Here is a 26,028-nt window from a genome sequence, read left to right as displayed (position 1 = left end):
TGCCACCAACTGTCTTAAGAGAAAATGATATAGTGCGAGAGAAAAAGAAAGAGAACCAACCCAAGGAAAAAAGTAGAAATGAGTAAGAGCAGCATTAAAAGGAGACAGAGTGGAATCCGTGGAAGAAAGCAATGAAAAACAAAAGCTCCTGCATATTTTGGGAAATATGCTAGCCTGACATCCACAAGCTAAATGCAGACTAGTTTTTCACAAAAAATTGGAAACATTTTTCATGCTGATTTGTAAATATGTGAAAGAACTAATTCAAGGTGATATTTCAAACCACCTCTCAACTGATTCTAGTCACATGCGTGCGCGCACACACACACACACACACACATACATGTAAAATAAGACTCACTAGGAAAAAGTAGCTCTTTATTTACCTCTTACGTCAATTTATAATACTAACCTTTTTAAAAAGATTTTATTTATTTATCAGAGAGAGAGAGAGAGTGCACAAGCAGGGAGAGTGGCAGGCAGAGGAAAAGGCAGGCTCCTTGCTTAGCAGGAGCCCGATGTGGGACTTGATCCCAGGACCCTGGGATCATGACCTGAGCCAAAGGCAGATGTTTAACTGACTGAGCCACCCAGGTATCCCTATAATACTAACTTTTAAATCGTTTGTAATTTGGGGGAAAAACTAGCTGATATGTTCTGAGAAATATTAGCTTTTTTACAGTATTGGCTATTACAGATTATAATGTAACAGATTATTATTATTATTGTTATTATAATATAACAGATTATTATTGTAGCAGATTACAGACAATGTCCAAGTGTTATATAGAGAAATGTCTGGCAAAGAAATTTTTGGCATTACATGAATATGTATGAATAAAATTTTATTGAGAAAAGGTACAGAATAGAAATATTCCTATTTAAAGAACTTTATCTGGTAAAATTAGCTTTGAATTAAAGATCTGTAAGGTATATGAATGCTAATCAAAAATATGGGCATTGTTAACAGTGGAAATTACCTAATAGCAAATAATCTATTTTTACCTTGAGTGGCCATAAATCCAAATAAATGCAAATTAAAATATAGCAGCATTCATGTAGAAGTTATTAAGAAAATTGTTGATTTAGGAAACTTCTGAACATAGCTTACCTGAGTTTAATTAATTATGAGATTTCCAAGTAACCAATGGAAAAATGAAGGTTTATTTTTAGTTGTTTAATGACCCAAGTTATGCGATATGCACAAGACACAAATCACCATTTTATGCCCCAGACCACTTACTTCCTCAGGCTTAGACTAGGACTAGGGATATTAAAACTTGTAATTTTTTTTTTAAAGTATACTCCATGCCCACTGTGGGTCTTGAACTCACAAGTCCATGACCCTGAGATCAAGTCACACGCTCTACAGACTGAACCAGCCGGGCACCCCAAGATTTGTAATTCTTTATCTCTACAAGCCCCATATGTTTTGTTTTTTTAAAGGAGCTTGTTTTCTTTGCTTACACTGAATGAGAACAACCAAAATATCAAGTCACGATGATAGTTAAGTGCAGATCTTCATTGGTCATTCTGGGTCTCCTAATTACATGGAACAATGGTAATGATCCTAAATTTTCATCTATTTCAGCATCATTTCCATTCTTAATTCACTATGGCTATGCAGATAGAGTCAAGTATTTAACTGAAGAGATTATCTGGATAATGCAGGCAGAAGATACCTTGCATATGTGCTTGTGTGTGTGTGTGTGTGTGTGTGTGTGTGTGTGTGTGTATGTGTGTGAAAGAGAGAGAGAGAGAGATCCAGTCTTGAATATCAAGTTTGTCTTTCAAATTAATCAAATTTGCCAGAAAATTGCTCATTTGATGGCTACGTGGTTTAGTGGAAAGATCATTCAATATTCTTCTGGTGACAATGAGAAAACACAAAGCTCACATTATTTTTTTAAAGGAAATTTATTGGCTCATTTATTTCAGAATTCCAATAGATTATCCTGGCATTCAGGCATGGTTGGATCTATGGACTCAGGCAGTAAGCTTTGGCCACTATCTCTTTCTTCATCCATAAGAATTTATTTTCCTTGGCTTTACGTTTTTGTTCAGACATTCCTTATGTGATGAGCAAGATGGTCTCTGAAGCTACATACGCATAACCTGCCATCCTTGCAATCCTGGATAATGGTGATACCAATGGTAATAACAGTAATAATAGCTGGTATTCAACTATATTTACTGAAAATTTACTTTAGGCCAAGACATTTTTAAGTCATTTAACATCCATTCCTATTCAAAGAATGTTATGAAGAGGTGTATTATTTTTCATATTTTACAGATGAGTGAAGAAAAACTATTTTTTGCTAAGTCTATTAGAAAATTTGGGAAATCTCTATTCGACCTGGATTTCTTAAATTCCTGACACAAATTTATACCTAAGGCAGATTTCATATAGCAAGTGCAGCCCAGTTTAAATTCTACCCTTGTGACCGGGGAAAATGTGCAATACTCTTGAAAGAGGAAAATGTGCTAAAACTACCAATCCTTTACAGGTTAACAACTGAACCGCATCATGACCCACATCCAAATTTCAATGGCTAAACTTGAATTCAACAAATCACTGATTGTCATAACTAAGACATTGCAAGGAAGGCAGAAAAAAATTAGGAATGTAATTTGTATTCTAGATTTAAGGAGTAAAACAAAGAGGAGGAGCAATAAGTAAAAAATGCAGAATTATAAGAAAATGAGTAGAAACAAAGGGCAAATGAAGAGTAACAAGGTTGAGATTGCATGCAATAGAAAAAAAAATCGAAATAAAACAATTATAGTAGCCAATTTTATTGAGAACCTATTATGTGCAGCACATAATTAACCAACCTGGCAGATACTTATATTTCATATACTATCCAGAAGAAGTAACTGAGGTTGAGTTAAAATATGTAACTCCTGTAAAGTAACATAGCTACAAAATTATTGAGCCTGGTTTCAATCCAGGACATCAGACTCTATGATGTTCTCTCACTGAGGCCTCTAATTCCTGAATAACATAGGACATGGATAGAATTTACTTAATTTATTTCAGGGAAAAAAATACACCTTGAACTACCAAAATGCTTTATATCTTATATATTTAAATAATTCTTTAATATTATCCTGGAAATTTGTAATTTGTAATTCCAATTCAGAAAATGTAGAAACATATTCTACCTTACATTGAAAATAAGCCCAGAGGGCGCCTGGGTGGTTCAGTGGGTTAAGCCGTTGCCTTCGGTTCAGGTCATGATCTCAGGGTCCTGGGATCGAGTCCCGCATCGGGCTCTCTGCTCAGCAGGGAGCCTGCTTCCCTCTCTCTCTCTCTCTCTCTCTCTCTCTGCCTGACTCTCCGTCTACTTGTGATCTCTGTCAAATAAATAAATAAAATCTTAAAAAAAAAAGAAAAAAAAAGAAAAGAAAATAAGCCCAGAACAGCATTAGTTATAAATAAAATTAATGAACACGTAATGAAATCCTGGTGATATTGTGCAGTCCACTGTGAAATACAATCCTGGAAAGTACCATTATATACCAAAATAAAAATACATTTTGCTAAGTTGGTAGGAATGATACATTTATATCATTTCAAATATTTACATTATTTCAAAGTTTAAGGACCAAAAGGTCTACTTTTACATTGTGGTACGCTTCTTCCAGTGTCAGATAAAATGTTAAGAACTATCCTTTGAATTTTCAAAAAAAAACTATCTTATAGTTTATCACCACAGAGTTCATTTGGTATCAGTTAGTCCTTTTTCTTTGTGAGGTTGGAGCTGGGAACAACTCAAGGTCAAGTCACTCGGCAAGTAAGAACTTGGAAACAGAGTATCCCATGCAGTGAACTTCAGTCCAGATTCAAACACTGAATGGTATGCTAGGTTAGCACATCCTAGAGTATATTTTATAACACATGAGGATTTTATAAGTTTAACAAATCATACCTTTAAATTTTGCTTTCAGGTGAGGTGAAACTATCTCTGTCTTTGCATGGGAAGAAGTCAGTAGTAACTATATTTTTTATTATTTATTTTTATTTAAAAAAATTTTTTTTAAGTAGGCTTCATGCCCGAACCCAACGTGGAGCTTGAACTCATGACCCTGAGATTGAGACCCGAACGGAGATCAAGAATCAGACGCTTAACCAACTGGGCTACCCAGGCGCCCCAATTATGACTTTAATATTAACAATAACTTATTTTATTATTTTACTTTTTAGATTTAGGCATTTTTTTAAAACCAGGTTTGTTTTTTTTCCCTCAAATTCCTGGTTTAATAAGGACTTGTTTATTTTGAGAAAGAAGGGTCCCAAACATCAGGCTATTCACAAAAAAAATCCCACAGTATCAACTTTAGAAAACAAATCTTAAGGGGCGCCTGGGTGGCTCAGTGGGTTAAAGCCTCTGCCTTCGGCTCAGGTCATGATCTCAGAGTCCTGGGATCGAGCCCCACATCGGGCTCTCTGCTCAGCGGGGAGCCTGCTTCCTCCTCTCTCTCTGCCTGCCTCTCTGCCTACTTGTAATCTCTGTCTGTCAAATAAATAAATAAAATCTTTAAAAAAAAGAAAAGAAAACAAATCTTAAGATTAGTACACTAATTATTTTTCTAGAGGACACATTTGACATGCCAACTCTCATTCACAAAAGTATACTGGTACATTTGTGTTGACCAGCCCCACATAGCAGTCTTATGCAGGGTATAACACACATACCTCTAACTTGAAGCTGCTCTCAGGTGCTACTCAACTAATGCAACTGCCTCTGCAGTTAGGGAAGCAACTACTGAGCTCATGTATGAATGGAGAGAACTGTACTCTCTGCGTAATGAGAGATTATTTTGGAGACAGCTGATAAAAATCACACATCCTTTTTGCTTGTAAGTCATAAAGAGGTATCAAATAAGACTTAATATAACTACTAGGAGTGTCAAAGGAACCAAAAATGGGATTAGGCGCTGGGCAATATGAATTAATGAACATGGGAAGGACAAGGATGGGGAAAACAGTGAGCAGAGAGAAGACACTAGGGGAGAGGATCTGGTGAATATTTTGATCTTAGACAAGCACCGAGGTAAAGAAATAATGGGGCACATAATGGCAACCCCTATGTGCTTAGGAGTCATCCTCACCATTGGTGCTGTCTCTGTCATCCTCTCCCTCCTCAGCCTCTTTTTCATCGTCCTTGATCAACTCCAGCTGGCCATCCCCCTGATCTTCATTATCATTTTCATCCAGTAGGTCCCCCTCCTCAGCAGAGTCATCTGTACCCGCCCCCAGACTCCATCTTCACATCGGTCTCCTCTTTCTTCAGGGAGCTGCTGCTCTGCTCCTCTTCTGACTTACCATTCTTCACCTCTCCTTGTTTGCTCTGTTTTTTCTCCAATTTTTTCCAGGATTTCCAGTAGAGAATCCACTTTTTGTTTTATCTGGGTCAACTCCTTCTTAATGGTCTGAAGGTCATCGTCTTTCAACTTTCCAGACTTGGAAGAAGATCCTCACTGTCTGCTCTTAGAATTGAAGCCACTTTTGCCCCTTCATGAGGTGTTTCCTAATACACACTGGCATCTTGAAGGAACTACAGCCCTAGCAGGAGGAGGAGGAGGAATACGTGCTGGGTAACTATACATCTTGTCATAATAACTTCATTGAAAGTCATCGTCCAAGTCATAAGAGGAGCTGAGTAGAGGGGATGGAGAAGGGTGTTCTGGTACTTACCCCTGCATCTCTGCTGCAGATCATTTCACACCTGCTTTTCCTCAGTTCACCTTTGGCTCTGAAGCCAGATTAATATCTAAAACCTGGCCAGCAATCATTCTGCCATCCTCTCCTGCCACAGCAGCCCGGGCATTTCTCTCATTAACATACTGAACAAAGGCAAGCCCTTATGAACCCACAATTTTGCCGTATTTCCAGAAGATGGCCTCCACATCAGATTTCTTAACCACAAGAGCATTGAGATTCCCAATGAATACACGGGAGTTCATGGAGTGAGGATCTGTCTTGGTAACATTGCTGGCCATCTTCTTTGATGTTAAGATTCCTCACAAAGCCGAAAGATGTAGCTGAAGACCAAAAAAAATCTCACAGGACAGGGAAGGGAGAAGAGATAGGATTCTCTTCAATCAAGCAATCAAGAGATTGCTCCCAGGTTCTACGTGGAGAAGTCAACTGCTGCTCGAGGTCAACGATGTGGCCGCACTGCTCAGTCTTCGTCTCTTCACAAAATGGCCTAGAGTTTGGCATTTTACTTTCTTTTGAATATGTCACGTTTCGCAAGCTAGGAAGACAGAATCAAACTAAGGCAGTCTAGTCCTCTAGGGATCCAGGACAACTCTTGGGATCTCTAACAGAATGGCATCATGATACAAGGTGCTAATGATGGGCTTATAATCTCTAAATAATAACAATTTATCTACATTTTTTCCCCTTAGGAAACATCTGAAAGTCCAGTCCTTAAAGGCATGATACACGAGCATCTCTATCTACAAAGAAAAAAATGACCCAAATTATATGCTGGCCAGTTTACTGGTGAACCAAATCAAAGCTGACCAATGACTAGTGAACAGAGGAAGTGTTTACCTTTCGGAAACTCACTCTGAGGTTTAAAAAAAAGTCCTGGCTGCTGTTAGTAAGAAAACAAGTAAAAAATGTTACAGATGCATGCACACTGGTACTTGATTTTGCCAAGGTTTTCCACTAGAATACAAAGCTAGAGATGAGTATAGGAATAAGATACTTAGATGTTTTCTAAGTATAAATTTCAAATAAATTACCAGGTTTCAAAATAAATTACCAGCAATATGAAATTGGCATATCGAATTCTTCCATTTGCCACCAGAACAAACTGACAATGAGGACTATTTCAAAGAAATGCTCAACTATAGGAAAGGTGGTAGTAATAACACCTTCCACTACAGAATAACTTCTGGCTTTCCCATATCATTAACACTGCTACTCTTGCAAGATACATGTGCATGCAGAAAAACTTGTCAGCTGTTGCCAGGGCCAGGAAATGAAAAATAGAGCATGTCCTAATTAGTTAATTTGTGACTATAAGCTCAGGTGATAACTTGGGGATGGACCCATAAAATCTGGCCATTCTTTTGTTTAACAACTGAAAACTGCAGAATTCCTCAGTCCTTTGCCACAGTTTCTGCTCGATACCTTAAAGCTGGCTTCAGTCCCATCTGTGACACATCTGCTCAGTGTTGAGGGTGGGCACTAGTTGTCAAAATCTGGAAGGTCATCGGTAGGAGTAACCACAGTAGCCTTTGGATACATAGTAGGAGATGCTCGGGTGGTAAAATTCTGGCAGGAACACCAGGACGCCAATGATCAGGACCGAATGGTCCAGCCTGCCCTTTGTTGATACAGCCAGAAGGAGGGAGCCTATGATGAAAAAGGCACCCATAAAAAACAGCACTGTAGTAAGTGCAATGGTTTTGTATGGGATCTTAAGAGTGTTTTTTCTTTTTCTTTTTTTTTTTAAGATTTTATTTATTTATTTGACAGAGAGAGAGATCACAAGGAGGCAGAGAGGCAGGCAGAGAGAGAGGAGGAAGCAAGCTCCCTGCTGAGCAGAGAGCCCCATGCTGGGCTCGATCCCAGGACCCTGGGGTTATGACCTGAGCAGAAGGCAGAGGCTTTAACCCACTGAGCCACCCAAGCGCTCAAGAGTGTTTTTTCTTAAACTCACGGCCAATGTGTAGGCATCATCTGTACTGGAAAGCCTTAAGTATTTCACTTTACTACCGGAGATTCCAGTAACCAGGTTGGTAGGAGACAGCATCATAACAAGAGCATCGCACCAGGTCGCCCCCACACCAATGGCTTTCTCACGGGTCAGCAGAGGCGCTGGAGGCTCTTGGCATGCCTCACCTAACTGCCATCCCACCCGCCAATATTACCAATATTTTAAAGATCATTTTAAATTTGGTACGTGTGTTAGGTACATTGATATCTAAAGCATCCTCCATGAATATATCCAGCGCTGTGATATTTTGCATAATACCTGAAAACCAGAAACATAGTCATAAAGACACTAGGAAGCACTTATATGCCAAAAGTTCCCAGAAGGGGAGATCTCTGGTGATCTGTTGATGGTTCTGGCTCTGTATGGATATGACCACCAATTCAAAGGCCGCATCTTTTACTCCACACCCTGCCATCCGCAGCATTGTGTAACACTGTCAACTCTGATTTACAAAGGTGAAAAGGGTAATGTTATCAGAAAGATTCAAAGAGATTTTGCACCAGTTCATTAAAAAATCAATTTGCAAGCACAGAGAGGATATCAGATAGTAACTCTTATTTATCAAGCTAAATAAATCCATTTTTTAAAATATCAAAGAATGAATCCTGCAAGTAGGGAAACTTCAGAGATAAGAATTCCTTTGATTTTTGTTTTGTTTTGAACCTACCCTCATATGAATTTTTACTTACAAAATGGTTAAGGATATTACTTTTGGGGGCGCCTGGGTGGCTCAGTGGGTTAAGCCTCTGCTTTAAGCTCACGTCATGATCTCAGAGTCCTGGGATTGAGCCCCACATTGGGCTCTCTGCTCAGCAGGGAGCCTGCTTCCCCACTCTTTCTGCCTGCCTCTTTGCCTACTTGTGATCTCTCTCTCTGTCAAATAAATAAAAAATTATTTTTAAAAGGGCATTACTTTTGGCATAATAATTCAGAGAAAAAAATGCTAGCATGCTTGTTCACAAGCATATATATGCTTATATAGAGAGACACATAACAACTTCCTGGGATTTTCTGGAACTTTCACTCAGTTTCTCAATTCTATATTACCTTGGATTAAAGATGAATGAACAAGAAAAATAAGAAAGAAATATAATAATAATACATATACATAATGTGGTAAACTATACCAAACCATACTATACTATAATAAATATAACATAATCCAGCAGCGGAAACACTTAAGCACATTCACATCAATGGGCACAATTGTTACTTATTATACACTGAGAACAGTGGGCCAGCTGGCATTGAGGAATGTGTTGGAGGAGAGTGTAGTAGGAAGAGAGGCAGTCAATGATGATGAGTATTCAGAATGAGGCAAAAGAATTTGTGTTTATATGAATGTCAGAGTGGGAACTGATGAAGGATTGGAATAACAGCAGAGGTGGCATGGCTCCAAAAGTGTGACCTTCCATGGTGAGTAAGATTCAAAGAAAGAGAAGGGCCAAGAAATGAGCTAGGAAGATATTGCAATGATCCAAGCATGATGTTGCTATGGCAGCAGGATGGGGTTGGAGGGCATGACAACATGATGGATAGGAAAAACACTTCCAAGACAGAATTCAGAGAACCTGGTGTCTTTATCCCCATATACAAAACCTAAACTAAAGATTCAAGTTGGTGTTATAGAAAATGGGAGAGAAGTTCTCATAGAAGCACCAGCTCTGAGATTTGGGGCTCATTATGTTTTCCCTTGAGACTCGGTTTTTATATTATCAGCAGAGGCTTTCAGCTCTGAAATTTTGTTTCTGTACTCCAAGACACTGGAAGAATGGCCAGATAAAGTGGACTGAAATGAGATAAGGAAAGGTAAGAATTAGTGGTTGTTTGAAGAACAATGCATATAATCGAGCATTTAGTATGTACCAGGAAATGTGTTAATATTTAAAATATTTATTATCTTGTTTAGTTCTCATAACAAACAAATAAGAGGCAAATAAAACAAAGAAGAAAGAAAGAAAACCAAACAGAGAGAACTACCTGTCAAGGGAGGCAGCAAATTATCCTCTGGAGAAAGACTGGATAAACTGGAAAGGGTAGAAATCTGAGGGTTTGGGGGAATGGAAGTCTCCACTGAGTCTGGCTCAAGTGGCTTGGGGTTCAGTTTAATATGAACTCGATGATATCTCTCGTTTGTTTAACTCCCAGTGGCCCATCTGCAGAGAAAGGGCAGCGACACCCATCTTAGTTTGCAGTTACCAGCAGGGCTGTGAATCTTCCTCTCCCCCCGCCCTCCCACCGCCCCACTTGCCAACCTCAGACCACTAAATTCAGGTAGCTGCCTTTTTACTACACCATTTCAGCAGCAAATGCATTGTTTTGCTCCTCTCTTGACCAGGAGCAAAGTAGAGAACAATTCTTTAGGTGACGTTAGCACTTGAGCTTAGATTAACGATGCAAAATCTGATTTATATTGTTTCTACCCAGCCATAGGATCTAGCATTCTCCCTGCCCTTTCAACGCAGCTGTACATTAAGCTGCATGCTTTAGAGGTTTTCTCCAACAACTCCCAGACCACTTTCCTAATCAGTATTCAGCAGTATCTTTCCTTTCAGCAGATGCACATTATTTTCTTCTCCCTTTGTTCTTATATTTATTCTCCCAAGGTTTATCCACATCAACTGCCTTTGCTGTTTGTTAGTCTAATTTTAAAATGACCCCGAGACCCATAAAAATATACACTTAAGGTGCTTGATCGCAAAACACACCAACCTGTTTATAGGAAAATTAAGAGATAAAATTTATGAGGAATGCCTAAAAAAAGACATTGTTCTTCAAGCGGGTGATCCAATATTGACAGAATTTATAAAGTTCCAAGATTTATGGTTGAATTTTATTTTAACCCCCGGTTAGAGAACATTGTATTTGAGTGCACATAAAATCATTTTCGTCAAAATAGGGACACTGGCTTTAATTTATTTTTGGAAGAGAAAGAACTGATATATTCTTGCTTTATGAAGTTAATACAAGACTACTTTTCTAAAAAGGTCTGTATATTATTTTTTTACAGGCAACATTGCAAAAATGTCAGTGAGTTATTCTTAGGTACATAAAAATCATTTTCAGCTTTCTTGATATGAAAATGTGAAAAGCTTGATGAAAATTGAAGAATACGAGATGTTGGTTAAAGATAATAATCTTTTCATTCTAGGCTTGCAGACTGTGCCAGAGAGAAAACAGGCAAACAAAAGCATTAAGTCCCTAGGCTTCCAAATGAGGAATAGTCATGATTACAATCCATCAGTTCACTCAAGTGGTGTTCGCTGTGACTCACCAGTTGAATTCTGGCGCTAATTGCCATTACTCAAACTATGCCTATTTATCACCAGACAGGACAAAATGGCTGTCTTTGTAGCCCAGCTTTACAGCAGCACATTTGCAACAATCAGGACTTGCGATTGTTCTCTATTCACGCCTCCAAGAATACAAATTGCACTGAATGGTGAGAAATAGCAAGATGAGTAATGCTTAAATTCTAAGTCAATTGGATTATGCATCCATTCATCCATCCATCCATCTATCCATCTATCCATCCATGCACCCAATCAACGTATGTGTGCTAGATGTTGTGCTAAATGTTGGGGGGAATAAATGGTAATTAGGCAATTTCATTTCTCATTTTGGTTGTGCTGAAATTAGAAGGATCCCAGAGAAGATATACTTGGACGGAGCTGGTAGGTCATGCTGTGACCCAATTACTCTACAAGGAGAATGGTCTTATGAGAATAACCTAAGGAGCTTGGAAACTAAGTTGAAATTAGCCTCTTTACCTCTGTGACTACAGCACTGGTTCAAGTTTTCATCTTCTTTGCCTGCATTACCTCAGTGTCTAAGTGGCCATCCTTCTCCTCTCTTGTTCCCATTCAGTCCAATCTCAATAGAACCACCAGAAGGATCCCACTAAAATATGTCAGACCATGTCACTCTCCTGTTCTTCCAATGGCTTCCATTTACTTTGGAGTAAAAGTTAAAATTGTCACAAAATGCTTTTAATGTCCTAAGAGAGCTTCACTCTTATCCTGCTGTTACTGTATCTAGTATGGCTTCCTCTCTATCTCCTTCACTCTCGTCTCTTCCCCCCACCCCCACCCCCGCCACCTCGCCGTTCTTTGAATAGGTTTACTTTTGCCTCAGGATTTGAACTTGATATTCCATCTGCTGGATCACTCCTCCCCCAGATACTCACTCGCATGGCTTTCTTATTTCTTCCAGAATATTCCCTTTCTCACAGAGACTGATTGTGAGTAGCCTATTTAAATCTGTGCACAGCCCCATTCATCAGGTTCTCACTACCATATCCCTCCATTCTGGTTTAATTCCCCACCCCCATCCCCGCCAAAACACATGATAACAACTGAAAACGTGACTTGCTTTATTTTTTATTTTTATTTCTTATCTGTCCCTTTCCAATAAGATTTTTTTCTGTGTTGCTGTTTTCTGAATTCCCAGTGAATAAGAAGAGTGCTTGATGAATCATGGGTTTTTGACACATACATGTGAAATGCATGAATCTTGGGCCACTATCCAAAACTTCTGTCTAAGGAGTCCAACCAGGAAATTTCCCCTTCTAGTATTTTGTGGCTAAATCAGAGCCTGTTTGTTCTCTAACTAGATCATATCCTTTCCACATCAATTGCATTTCTTTATTAGATTCATTTATTCATTCAAGTCACATTATTGCATCAGCATTTACAAGGTATCAACTAGGAGAGCGTGTGCTATGCTGGGAATTCAATCAAAATGTGCAGATCCAGCCCTTAAATACTACAGTTCTGGTAAAGACTTACAAATAGACCACAGGTGTAATAGAATAGAATACAAAGTGTTATTTTGGAGGTCAGCCTGCCACTGCTGGAGCAGGGGAAGAAACTAGTTTGGGCATCTAGAAGAGATGGCAGAAAGGAAGTTATTTTGACATAGGCTTGCAAACTAGCAGTTAGCAGGTTGACTCCAGACTGCAAATGTATTTAATGTGCTGTGTAGAATGTTCTCTTACTCCACTGAAATAATTACATGAGTAAATATGTATATTCATACACTCCGATTTCAAAATGGGATGCTTCACACTAAACTATGGATTTCTCATCACTCCTGATAAAAATTTAAAAAGGAAAGAGAAAATATGGTAGTACTGTAGCCGTATCCCACATGTCAGTGATGAACTTAGACTGATCATTAGGTTTCTATCAAAATTCTTTAGTCTAAAGGAATAACCAAGAATAGAGAAAAAATTTAAAAAGCAGATGGAGCTCATCTCTTGTTGGAAGTGTTATTTCCATGTGTTTAATATGCATCCACCAGCACACTCTTCTCATTTCCATTGTTTCCCTGTCCCTGTAGGCATCTGAGATTCTTTGATGTGATGTAGACGTTGAAAGATGAGTCAGGAAGGACACCGCAGGCAGAGAGGGAGCAGGAAGGGCGAGAAAAAGATGTTACACTCAGAACACATGTGTTGCTGGAGAGAAGAGAGTATAGGAGGAACAGAGAGGAGTAAGGCCACAGACAAAGGTTGTGACCAGATTAGGAAGGCCCTTTTATAAAATGCTAAAATATTGAGATTACCCTTTGGGGAAAAACTGAGATGAATGTATTTTTCAAGCTGTGGAATGAGTTAATCATTAAATCTGTTAGGATTATGAATTAAAAAGTCATAAATAAAACTTTAAGTGAAGGTCTGAGGGATTTTCTATAAATTTAGAGACATGAGCTTGATTAGAGCTCTTTCATCTGCTCAAAGATGTTTGCTACTTTCTGGTTTAAGAGTTTATTTTGATACATTTGAAGCTACGGGAAATAATGAACTCCAGATTAGTGTGTATATTACATTTATGGTACTAGCATTCATTCATACTTCAATTTACAAACTTAAATCAAGATACAGTGAAGAGTAACATATAAAGATAGTATGCACTGCGTGTACACATTATTGGCAGGTACTCAAAAGCTATTCACATCCCCAGGCTCCCTTGCTGTTCTTACACCAATGTTGACAATAAATATCCATCACCCATTCGCATTTCTACTTGGAGGAGCCCAGGTGGTGTAAACAAATGTCTTCTGGGAAGACATGAGAAGATATCTGCTTCCCTAATAAAAAAGAGAGGCAAAGCTGGCACAGACCTCCTTCTTCCTCTGTCCCCTTGTCCCTATTAAAGGCCAACAGATGAGTGGCATTCAGCTTTCTTGGCAGCCCTGAAAATTTTCAGCTACTGAACCTGTCTGGCTTCTTTTTATGTGAAAAAGAAAAACTCTCTTTATTTAAGCTAATTCTCATTCCTGGCTGTGGTAGGCCATCTCTAAGGTGTCCCTCAGTGATCTCCACTTCTTGGTACTCAAATCCTTCTGTAATCTCCTCTTCTTGAGAGTGAATTTGCTTCTCAAGAACAAAATATGTTAAAAGTGATGGGATATCACTTCTAAGATTAGGTTACATATGACTGTGGCTTTCATATGGGGTACTCTTTCTTGCTCTTGTGATCGCCTACTCTAAGGGAAACCAGCTGTCATGTGGTGAGCTGCTCTTTGGAGAGGCTCACGTGGCAAAAACCAGAGGTGTCTCTGGCCAAAAACCCACAGGGACCGAGGCTACCCAACAATCATGTGAGTGGGCCCAGAAATAGATCTTCCCCCAGCTGAAGCTGGAGGTCACTGCAGCCCAAACTGACACCCTGATTAGAGTCTGGAGACAGAGCCTAAGCCAGAGGTACCCAGCTCGGCTGTACCTAAATTCATGACTGAAATATGCAAAATAATAGTATTTATTGTTTTAATTTGCCAAGTTTTAGGGTAATTCATTATGCAGCAATAGATAACAGATACATAGGCTGATATTAGAATACCTGAAGGAACTTCTAAAAACTACCTATACGGCACCAGTCAGAATGGCTAAAATTAACAAGTCAGGAAATGACAGATGCTGGCGAGGATGCGGAGAAAGGGGAACCCTCCTACACTGTTGGTGGGAATGCAAGCTGGTGCAACCACTCTGGAAAACAGCATGGAGGTTCCTCAAAATGTTGAAAATAGAACTACCCTATGACCCAGCAATTGCACTGCTGGGTATTTACCCTAAAGATATAAACGTAGTGATCCGAAGGGGCACGTGCACCCGAATGTTTATAGCAGCAATGTCTACAATAGCCAAACTATGGAAAGAACCTAGATGTCCATCAACAGACGAATGGATAAAGAAGATGTGGTATATATACACAATGGAATACTATGCAGCCATCAAAAGAAATGAAATCTTGCCATTTGCGACGACGTGGATGGAACTAGAGGGTATCATGCTTAGCGAAATAAGTCAATCGGAGAAAGACAACTATCATATGATCTCCCTGATATGAGGGAGAGGAGATGCAACATGGGGGGTTAAGGGGGTAGGAGAAGAGTAAATGAAACAAGATGGGATTGGGAGGGAGACAAACCGTAAGTGACTCTTAATCTCACAAAACAAACTGAGGGTTAATGGGGGGAGGGGGGTTGGGGGGGTGGGATTATGGACATTGGGGAGGGTATGTGCTATGATGAGTGCTGTGAAGTGTGTAAACCTGGCGATTCACAGACCTGTACCCCTGGGGATAAAAATATATTATATGTTTATAAAAAATAAAATTAAAAAAAAACAAAAAAAAACAAAAACAACAACAACAAAAAAAACTACCTATACGGTAGTCCTGAAAGAGACCAATTTCATCAGAAACAGAAAGAACTGGAGCCCAATACTGTCATTCTAAATGCTGTCTGGGTAACTCCAAAATCAGCCATGCTTTAGAACAACTGCTTCAAGCTCTATGGGGTTGGTTTTCTGCTTCTTGCAGCTGAATGGATTCCTAACCATTACAACTCAAATAAACTCAATAATATCTTAGCATGACATCAAATGTTAAGTATATAAGTAAACATTTTGTCAGCCATCATTTCTTTTTTTTTTTTTAATTTTTTTTTTTTTAATTTGACAGACAGAGATCACAAGTAGGCAGAGAGGCAGGCAGAGACAGAGAGAGGGGGAAGCAGGCTCCCCACTGAGCAGAGAGCCCGATGTGGGGCTTGATCCCAGGACCCTGGGATCATGACCTGAGCCGAAGGCAGAGGCTTTAACCTACTGAGCCACCCAGGTGTCCCTCAGCCATCATTTCTTAATTTACTTCTCATTTTCCTTTCTCATTTAGCAAAATGCTTAACTTATGCTTGGTTGTTACCTTATCTCATTATAAGTAAGAATTCTGCTTTTCTTCACTTATTATTCATCTTAATACATCAGTTTTTAAGAGGGGAGAAACTGTTCTCTTCTCATAACAGCTGTATTGGTCTATGTTCCTTCCTTCCTTCCTTCCTTCCTTCCTTCCTTCATTCCTTTTCTTATCCTTCTAAAGTTAAGAACAGGAATAGAATGAAATGTCAAGTTCTAAGACTACATTAGGCACTACATCACTACATCATGACAGTTAAAACCCGTCTTTTTCCTCTTCCATTCAGTAAAAAGATACCACAGAAGCCACATCTGGATGGTTAGTCCCAATCCTGTGCTCCGATGGAGTCTCCCCTTTCTCAGTGAACATCAAGTCGCTATGTTTTTCTGAGTTGTGAAGATTTACAAAGTACTCAGGCAAAGTTTGTTTTCTAACTTTAAATAAAGATTATACACTTGAGGCTGCCCTTAGTGCAAGTACATGAATTATGGACCCAGAAAGAACTGGTTTTGAGTTCTCCTTTGTTCATTTATCAACTAACTCATATTTAGTGAATTGTCCTTGTATGCAGCTCAATTTCTTCATGTATAAATGTTTAAATAGTAACAATAATATGTATATAACAGAATTATTGTGAGATTTGAACATAAAAAAATATAAAACTCTGGGGCACCTGGATGGCACAGTCCATTGAGCATCCAGCTCGTGGTTTCAGCTCAGGTCCTGATCTCAGAGTCCTGACATTGAGCCCACATCTGCTCAGCACAGAGTCAGCTTGAGATACTCCCTCTCTCCCTCTGCCCTCCTGCTCACGATCTCTCTCTTTCTCTCTCTCTCAAATAAATAAACAAATAAATAAATCTTTTAAAAATATATATAAAACTCAAATAAAGCCTTGACATTTAATCAGTGCTCAGGAAATAATAGTTGCAGTTGTGATCATCGATGTTTTATTTTTAATAAAAAAGAATAATTTCATAAAATATAATCCTATGGATAACTCACCAGGGACAACAACAATAATAATCCTCTTATTTCTAATTTTCTGGAAAGCTCTTAAGAGAGGGGGTAACATTTTTAAAAATCATGTCTTTGTAGAAATTATTGCCTTGTGAAAACGTTCTATTTAAAACTGGGGCATAAACCATAAAGAATTTTGAAGATGGCACACAGTTCAAGATAAGAGTCCACAGATACCTTTCAAACTGTGAAAGAACCTAGTAGGAATTAACAGATACTAGATATTTAAGTGAGGCAAGGGAGCTGGACTAATGAGTCCCATGAACATATTTCATTAGGATTTATGTTCATTCTGTTTGGATTCTGCCAAAGCAAATTTCCCATAATGGAGAGTAAGATGTTTAACAGAGATTATAGTGTAATAGCAAAACCACTGGAGCTTTTACAGATAACTAACCTTCTGTAAGGGTTACCTGAATTCAGTTCATATTTCTTCAAAAATTAACCACAATCTGGACTGTCTTACATAATTAATCTAGAGATAAGTGTTATGAACATTAAGAAGTAATAAAAAATCACAAGAAAAAATAATTGGAAGAATATTGAAAATGCCGACATTTTATAAAAATTAAGGTAAGCATTAGTTCCTGGCAAATATGACCAAAGGTAGAGTTGTCTCAGCACAGAGAAGATCAATAAAACCAGCAAATTTGGTATCTTTCATAAAGCTTAGACTCTAATGGAGAAGACAGAGTAGAATAAATAATGCATATATGTCCAATGTAACCATGAAGAGGCACAGAGTGCTAGCTATAGAGTGTATAATATAACAAACCTAACCAAGTTAGGAGCAAAGTTAGCATATGCTTTCTAGAGGATATGGCTTTTAAATTCAGATCCAAAGACAAAAATGCTATTAACACAGATGCAGAAGTCACAGGTGTTGTGACAGCATTTTGCTATGCAAAGAATTACTAAAATTAAAGGAATTTTAATTGGAAGAATGTTTGGAGATCATCCGTAATAGATGAGAATCTTGAACATTATGCCTGGGTCCAGAAGATAATGTTTCATAACCGCAGTCATGCACTGAACAAAGTGAAATGAGTGGCAAAGCACAAGAACTTTCTTACTAGGCACCTGGGATAACTAGAAGAAGAACAGATATGCAAACACTGTGAGCTTGGTAACAAGGTCATCCCTCCAAAGCCCTTTCTGTGACAGTGATCTGGCTTTAAAAGGGGATCTGGCCTTCTCCACTTAGGACTTTTTAGTCTCAAGGATTTTTTTACTGGCTAAGAGCTTTTTTTCTACTCAGTGCAATTTTGTCTAGGTGGAATGAACAGCTATATAAACTTTGGCATCTGAAGAGAGTGTAAGTAGGCATGCACTGGAATTGGTGAATATGATGAATTACAGCTGGGCACCAGCTACAAAGTGCTATCTAGTTCACCAAATCATTGAGCCTCCAGTAGCAAATACTTACATAATGCTCACAGGACTTATATAATACTTATATAACACTCCAGGAATTATTTGAAGATCTTCACATCTATGAACTAGCCTAAGTCTAGTTTGGGAAACAGGTTAAACAACTTGCCCACTGCCACACAGTTAATAAGTGTGAGAGCTACATGGCAGCCCGTCTCACTCCAGTACCTTATGCTCTTACACACCTCAAGGCTGGGTTTTCTTGTTCTTTGTGTAATGTTGCTTTTTTTTTTTCTTTTCTTTTTAATTGGTAGATGAGTTATAGTCTGGAGAAGCAAGGCAATCATTATCCATGCCGATATGAGAGGCTCTAGAGGACTTTGGTGGTAAACAGGTGAATCGTTTTGGGATCATGTTGACATTCTTGGGCTCCATCAGATACCTGTGTGGAGACCATGTCTGCCTGCAAGTCAGCTCTGGCCAGCCAAATTCCATAGCTTTGCAAGTGGAACTGCCAAAGGCAGGAGGTCATTGTGCAGATCAAGAAGTCATTCAGGACCAGTTCCCTAGAGCAGGTGAGAGCTATTAAAATAGATGGGCAAAATCTGCCCTTGATATGTTCAATTACAAGTTTCAACATTTAAGAGGCACAATTTCATAGCATCCCTTGAGAAAACAAATGCTGGGATTTATGGTATTGTGATTTCTCACTATTATTTATACTGTTATGTCAGTCAATATAATTATCATTTTTTATGTTTTTATCATCACTGTCTCACAGATTTTGCCCCATCATGAGAAGGAATGCAATGCATCTGCTTTGCTCACCATTGTAGACATGGTGTCTCGCAGAGCTGAAGTTAAAAAATATTTATAAAGTAAATGTATCTTAGTAGAGAGAGAAATATTTACTTAAAAATCAGCCCTAATTTTGGTGGGCTATTTAAGAACATAAAATATGAATTAAAAAATAATATGAGTTAAAACATATGCTTAAAACAGAGTTTCAGTTTTGTAAGATAAAATGATTCTGGAAATTGATTGTAGAACAATGTTAATATACTTAACATTACTGAACATACAGTTAAAATGATTAAAATGGTTAATTTTATATCATGTGTTTTCTACCACAAAAAACATTTTTTTTAAAAAGAACATTGTCATAAGAAACATTTGCAGAGAAAAACTAAAATAAAGACCCTGGCAAATTAAACCAAAAATAAAAACATATGGATTGTTTCAGAAAATTATAGGCAAGCCTATCAGAGATATGACTCCTTAATAGGCTGATATTAATTTTTACTGTGCATTTCCTGCTTAATGTTTGCTACTAGGATTTCCCTTTTCTGCTCTCAGATTCCTCACCTATGAAATGAGATTCATAATTGCAACAAATTTATCCTATATTCTTAGGAGATGGGTCTCTATCATGACAAGAATTGCTGGTGCTTTTGGGGGAAAAATGTCTTATCTGCTTTGAATATAGAGACTTTACAAGACACTGTTTCTGTACCTATAGCACTTCCTTACTTTGATCCTAGGCTAGGGTCAGGTTCATACTTAGTTTGAGTATGTATAAGCCTATTCTCTACATATGGTGTCAAGTTCATTTTGCTGCTCAGTGATGGTCCACCTTGGGAAGAGAATCTGTCGTGTGAATGTTATTATACATTTAACCAGTGCTGAGTGCTTTCACACAGAAGAGATTAAAAACAAAATAAACTACTATACACTGAATATTTGTGTCTCCCTAAAATTCATATGTTGAAAACCTAATGCCCAACGTGATGGTATTAGGAAGTGGGGCCTTTGAAAGTGATGAGGTCATAAAGTGGCAACCTCAGGAATGGGATCAGTGCCCTTATAAAAGAGACACCAGAGAGCTCGCCCCTTCCAGTACACGAGGCTACAACAGAATGTCTGTGACCCAGAAGGGGACCCTCACCTCACCATGCTGGTACCCTAATCTCAGGTGTCCAGCCCCTAGAACTGTGAGAAATAAATTTTCTTTCCCCAGTCTATGGACTTTTGTTGTAACAGCCTGGATAGGCGAAGACACCAGCAAATAACTAAGCACATCAATGCTGAGTAGGCAAGACCACTGAACTTGGAAGCAGACCATCTGATTAACATTCAGTTGGGTTGATGATCTAGTTCACATTCTTGCTAAATCTCACTTTTTCTCCCCACCCCAAACAGAACTGCTCTCCAAAGTGGATCCTATTGTTTCTCTGACAAATGTATTCTGACATCGGAAGCAGCTGCCAGGAGATTTTCAGAGTTTCATTTCTCATTTTGCCAGAAGAGCTACTTATTTATTTACACACTGCACACACTTTGTGCATACACAGATATATGTATGTACCTGTGTGTGTAGGTACTAGGTGAGAACTGTGCATTTAATTTCAGGAACTCTAGTAAGGACCTTGACTTCCTGATATCACAACCTGCAACACCTTTCTGCCCTTGATACTGACTCTGTTTGAAACCAAACCTTCAAGTAAGTGGTATCCACTCCAATCCCATCACCTGTCAAGGTCTGGTCTAGGGCTTTGGTGGGGTGGCTTCAGCTTTTGAAACCTAGAAAGGAGAAATCTAAAGGAAGCATTCTCTGGGGATCCCAGTGGGAAACAAGCCAATCGGATGATCTTAGGAAAGAACTATTTATCAGTGCGCAGATGAGATTAAGGGAAAGGACACTGGATGCTCCGATCTAAAACTTAGCAACAGCAACAAGCCATTAGCACAGGCAGCCTTGAAGTAGGAGGAGAAGGAAATGACATTGTTGGAGAACAGAGTGGGATCAAGCATGCAGCAACACCAGACAAGATGAGCACTGTAATTACGGAGGCATGCAGCCTTTGTCAAAAAATGCAGCTCAGGGAAAGGAGTAAAAGTAGAAAGAACAAAGTCTACCACTCTTTCCGTATATAGGTTTCCTGACAGTACTGGCCACTGGTTAAACCCTGTGGTAGAGATTCTCAAACGTTAACATGCATCAGTATCATCTGAAAGGCTTGTTGAAATACAGATGGCTAGAATTCTGATATACCTGCCTTTGACCCTAAAACCTTCAGGGCTAACCAAAAAGTTCCCAGGCAATGGTGATGCTGCTGCGGTAGGAATCCTACTCTGAGAACAGGGGCTACAGGAAGCCAGCCAGCAAGAGACCCCAGGTGCTGCACTGCATAAGCAATCATCCAACTCAGACAGGCACAGAGCAGAGAGATGAGTATGAGTCTGCAGGGAGCCAATGGAAAATAACCAGCGCAGAGAGAGACCATCAACAAGCATGAAAGAAATCCAAAGTACAAATACAACATGAAGTTTGTACAATATGAAGTTTGCACGTACGAATGTAGGTAGCAGAAAGCAGGAAGAATTCCAGAAGTAACTGTGAAGGCTTAGTTCTTTGAATGAACTTGGGGAACAGGCAAGATCCTAACTGCCAGGTTAGGGACAGAGGTAAGGCTTGGGTGTGCCGAGAATAAGAAATCCTCAGGGCAGGATCCAAAATGGTGAGATAAAGGGGAGAGGGCTTGGACAGTGAGTTACCAGCAACAGACAAGAGGTTACAGTAGGAATGGTATCGAGGATTACAGGATGTTCAACTTTGAGCTACTGACTTTGGACTTTTTATTCTTCCCCTTACCATTGGGCGAGATTGTTCCCACTGTATGGTGTGGGAAGTTCAACTATTCCAACTTATAGCAGAATTGACAAACTGGGAACATGGATCCAACCAAATGAGTAAAAACCACTTCATAAACACACACAGAGACATATGTATATAAATATGTTAATGTATATACACACGCATACAGTTAATTTTCACCGCTATTTAAATTAATGCTATCCCAACTGCAGACACAGGACCTGTGCCATCAGCATTATGTGGGAGCTTATTAAAACCGCAGCGTCGGCCCCCCACTGCAGAGGTGCTTAATCAGTCTCTTTGGGAATGTGGTTCACGGATTTGTAGTTAACAAGTATTCCAGGTGATTCTGACGCACACTGACGTCTGAGAAGCACTCGACAAAACTGATCCTCAGCTTTCTTGCAAACTGAAGTTGCCTAAAATGGTTCTTAAAACATTACTGTCCATGCTCCACACCCAGAAATTCTAATTCAGTTGGAATAGAAGGTATAGTAGATTGTTCTCAAAGATGCTGCAATATTCTCCCATCCCCCCAGGGCAAGATCATTTGCCACTCCACACAGGAAGAGGTGGAGTTTTCGCTTTCACCCTTAAAAATGCCAGCATTATCACGTGACTTGTTTTGTCCAATAGGTTATTAGGAAACATACTACAAGCAGCAACTTGGAAAAACTTGAACCTTGGTTTTGCTCTTTTTGGCTCCATTCAGAAACCTGAGATCATACTGTGAACAAATCCAAACGAGGCTATGAGAGAGGTCACATGCAGGGGGAATGAGGTGTGCTTGTCTGATGATTTGCCAACTACTGAACGTGTGAATGAGGCCGTATAGTCATTCTGCCAGACGACTACATGAGTGACCTCAGATGAGAGAAGCAGAAGAACCAGCTGGGTGAACCCAGTTGAAGCAAATGAATATGGTTTTCATTTTAAGACACTAAGTTATAGAATGGGTTGTTATGCAGCAATAAATACTGACACAGGGTGTGACCTGAGCATTTGGGATTTTAAAAGCTCTCCAGGCTATTTTAATGCCCAGCATAGTTTGAGTACCTCTGGTCTAAATTATCTGTTCTTCCACTTGGTTGTATCCTGGAATCATCTTAAGGTTTTCAAAACTGATGGCCAGGCTTCACCCCCAAAGTTTCTTATATGATTGAGAAGGGTTATATCCTAGCCATTAAAATTTTTAAAAACTTCCCAGGTGATTCTAGTATGCAGCATAAATTGATGACCACTGCTCTTAAATGATAAGACATTTTTGTTGATATGGAAATACACAATCATTTGTACAATCACTTAGTTGTAGAGGTAAAGCTCCACTGGCCAAGAGCTAGCCTTGCACAATTATAGCCCCTCCCCCATTTCTCCTCCCATTTTAGGTAGGCTCTATGCTCTGTGTGGAACCCAATGTGGGGCTTGAACTCATAACCATGAGATCAAGAGCTGAGCCAAGATCAAGAGTCAGACACTTAACTGACTGAACCACCCAGGGACCCTGTGTAGCCCTTTTTAACAAACATCCATACATCCTGCCCCTTCCCCTCCTGCCACTTCCCTCACTTCCACTGCTTCTGATTCATTGTTTAGGTTACTTGCCGGGGCCTCTTTGGGCAGAGGATATTTTACATTCTTTGATAATTCCTTTTTTTGACTCCCCAATAGGTTACATTTTGCTATTTAATTACTTTATTTCTTAAATGGTTATCTTCTGGATTACAAGGGCAAATCTTCCCTCTCCAGTTAGACTGCAAACTCATTGAAGCCAGAAGCACTCTATAAACTTCTTTGACATCTGTGAAAGAAACCAGCACTGTCAGACAAACAAAAGAATGCTCAGTAAATATTCATGGGAATATGGCTGAAAAACTTGGAAGAAAGTGGTCATTAGTAACTTGAGTCAATTACACATCCCCTTAATTAAAATTACTATTCAAAATTGAACTGATGGTTCTGGAGCTTCACAAAATTACCATGTTAGAGCAGCTCGAATTGGGGAAATAAATATCTTTTCTAAAGGAGGGAAAATGATTCACTAGCAAGTGCTTCCTGAAGGTTGTTTGCATGACATATGCAGTGTGTTAAATTCTAGTAAGCTATTTCCAGATACTAACTTAATTAATCTGCTTCTGCATCCTCTATCACTGTTTTCAAGTCATATGTCTTAATATATCTTTTTCCTGCACTTCAGGTCAAATAATAAAGAAAATTCATTAAACAGCAGCTTGGTGTGCTCCTAAGTGTACCTCTGCAAGAGAATTTTAATAATCAAAGAAGTTGCTGATGTAGGGATATGATAAATTACTTTGCTACAGGGTAATATAAACCTTAACTAGTATGATGAATATTCCTGCTTCACAAGGAAAACTGAAATACTGCAAACTATTTAAATATGTGCTGCCTGATAAATGAAGACAATCATCTGCAAATATTCTAGATGAGACACAATATGACTTTCATGTTATAGTAAAATGATGTCTTTTTAGGAACAAAAAGACTCAAAGGAAGACATTCTGAGAAAGAAAATAGAACCATGAAAGTATTTAATATCACCGGTGTATTTTGTGGAAACATCTTAAGAACAATGATTTTTTAAAAATTCATTTTCCAATTTGTAATTATCCAAGTTAAGAATAATTGGTTTTCAAAAGTCCTTCTGAATGCTAATTTTCATGTCTGATAATGAAGAAAGGTCCTTAGCAACTGAAATCCCTAGGGTTTAAAAGTCATTAACACAAAGAACACTTGTTTTCTAAGCTTTCCTCATATACTGATATTAAAATATGGCAAGAAATAGTAGGTGAGTGGTCACTGTGCTTGCTTCTGTGTATGAGATACAGGCTAGCAATATCCTGACATCTCACAAAAATATGAACAATAGTGCCAGCAAATTCAGTAGGTAGTTAGAGATATTTGTACCTGTCAATGTGCAGTTGGCGTCTCTCTCATATTTTGTGTGTGTGTACATATATATACATATATATATGTGTGTGTGTGTATATATATATATACATATATATATATATACTTAATCCTCTCTTTTTAAGACTTATTCAGATGTATGCTTGTTATAATCTTTCAAGGCGTGATGTTTGGGTATTCTTTACTTCTTAATTTTTCACTTTTATTACCTCTTGATTCCATTACCTAGACTATATAATTTCTGCTTTGGAGACTATGCTGAGATTTTTACTTTTGACCTAATATAAGAGAATTTCTTAGCTAATGCTTCATGTGTTAAAAAATATGTTATACCTCTTTTTTAGAGTTAAAAAAAATCTAGATAAGCCTATTAACTTTATGAAGCTTGTCAATTGTATTTTTCATATTCACTTTGTTTACTTACTTATATTGTCACCTTGATATGTCAATTTTTTAATAAGGAAAATTACTTTCATTTTGTGTGGTCAAGTCCTTTTATTTCTATTAGTCTGGCAATCAGTATTCCATTTTATGTGTTCATTAAGATTCTGCATTACAAATGGGATATAAAAAACAAAAACTTGAAAACACTGAGAAGGCAGAGGAAAGTAAAAATCATTCAAAAACACGTTGTATGTAAAGTGGTAGAAGTGGGTGAAGACTTAACGAATACTTAGTCTATAGGTGATAAGACTAGGTGAAGGGATGGGAAAGGTGAAAAAGAAACCGTCCAGATCCAAATGTATTGTCTCCTGACTGTAATATGGCAGTAGCCATCTGGGTCCCAGAACCATGTCTACCATAAAGAACAATGTTAACAAACAGGAAATAACTGTTTGTTGTTGTCGTACCAAATGAAATAGGAAGAAGGAAGCCACAGTGAACAAGTCAATGCACCTTAGGTTTAACTGCAGCTCTCTTACATACTAGCTTTGTGATCTTGGGCAAGTCCCTATGTCTTCTGAGCCTCAGCGTCTTTTTTTTAAGATTTTATTTATTTATTTGAGAGAGAGAAAGAGAGACCCCAAGCAGAGGGAGGGGCAGACTGAGAAGGAGAAGCAGACTCCCCACTAAGCAGGGAGCCGGTACAGGGCTCAATCTCAGGACCCTGGGATCATGACCC

General features: G+C 38.6%; 1 protein-coding gene and 1 pseudogene across 1 annotated transcript; both read right to left on the bottom strand.

Annotated features, from left to right (window-relative positions):
* Nucleotides 1-5,098: 5,098 nt before the first annotated feature.
* Nucleotides 5,099-6,006, bottom strand: LOC111144226 (annotated as a pseudogene).
* A 1,223-nt stretch (nt 6,007-7,229) lies between these two features.
* On the bottom strand, nt 7,230-7,778 carry LOC111143988 (transmembrane protein 230-like). The gene is made up of 2 exons (XM_022498045.1): nt 7,657-7,778; nt 7,230-7,461 (listed from the first exon to the last, which is right to left on the bottom strand). Exons 1-2 carry the CDS (start codon nt 7,776-7,778, stop codon nt 7,230-7,232), a joined length of 354 nt encoding a protein of 117 aa, XP_022353753.1.
* Nucleotides 7,779-26,028: the final 18,250 nt, after the last annotated feature.

This window comes from Enhydra lutris, unplaced genomic scaffold (genome assembly GCF_002288905.1).
Source record: "Enhydra lutris kenyoni isolate GAN:26980312 unplaced genomic scaffold, ASM228890v2 scaffoldscaffold10, whole genome shotgun sequence".
NCBI classification, from domain to species: domain Eukaryota; kingdom Metazoa; phylum Chordata; class Mammalia; order Carnivora; family Mustelidae; genus Enhydra; species Enhydra lutris.
Note: the sequence above shows the minus strand (reverse complement) of the source record. Positions and strands in the feature narration are given on the sequence as shown.

Bases quoted from the DNA above. Each gene is read 5' to 3' on its own strand.
- LOC111143988 (XM_022498045.1), bottom strand. From the start codon at position 7,778: ATGATGCTGTCTCCTACCAACCTGGTTACTGGAATCTCCGGTAGTAAA. The intron at 7,462-7,656 runs GCGCTTGGGTGG...AAAAAAAAAAAG, and splicing joins TTAAGAAAAAACACTCTTGA to AAAAAGAAAAAACACTCTTA.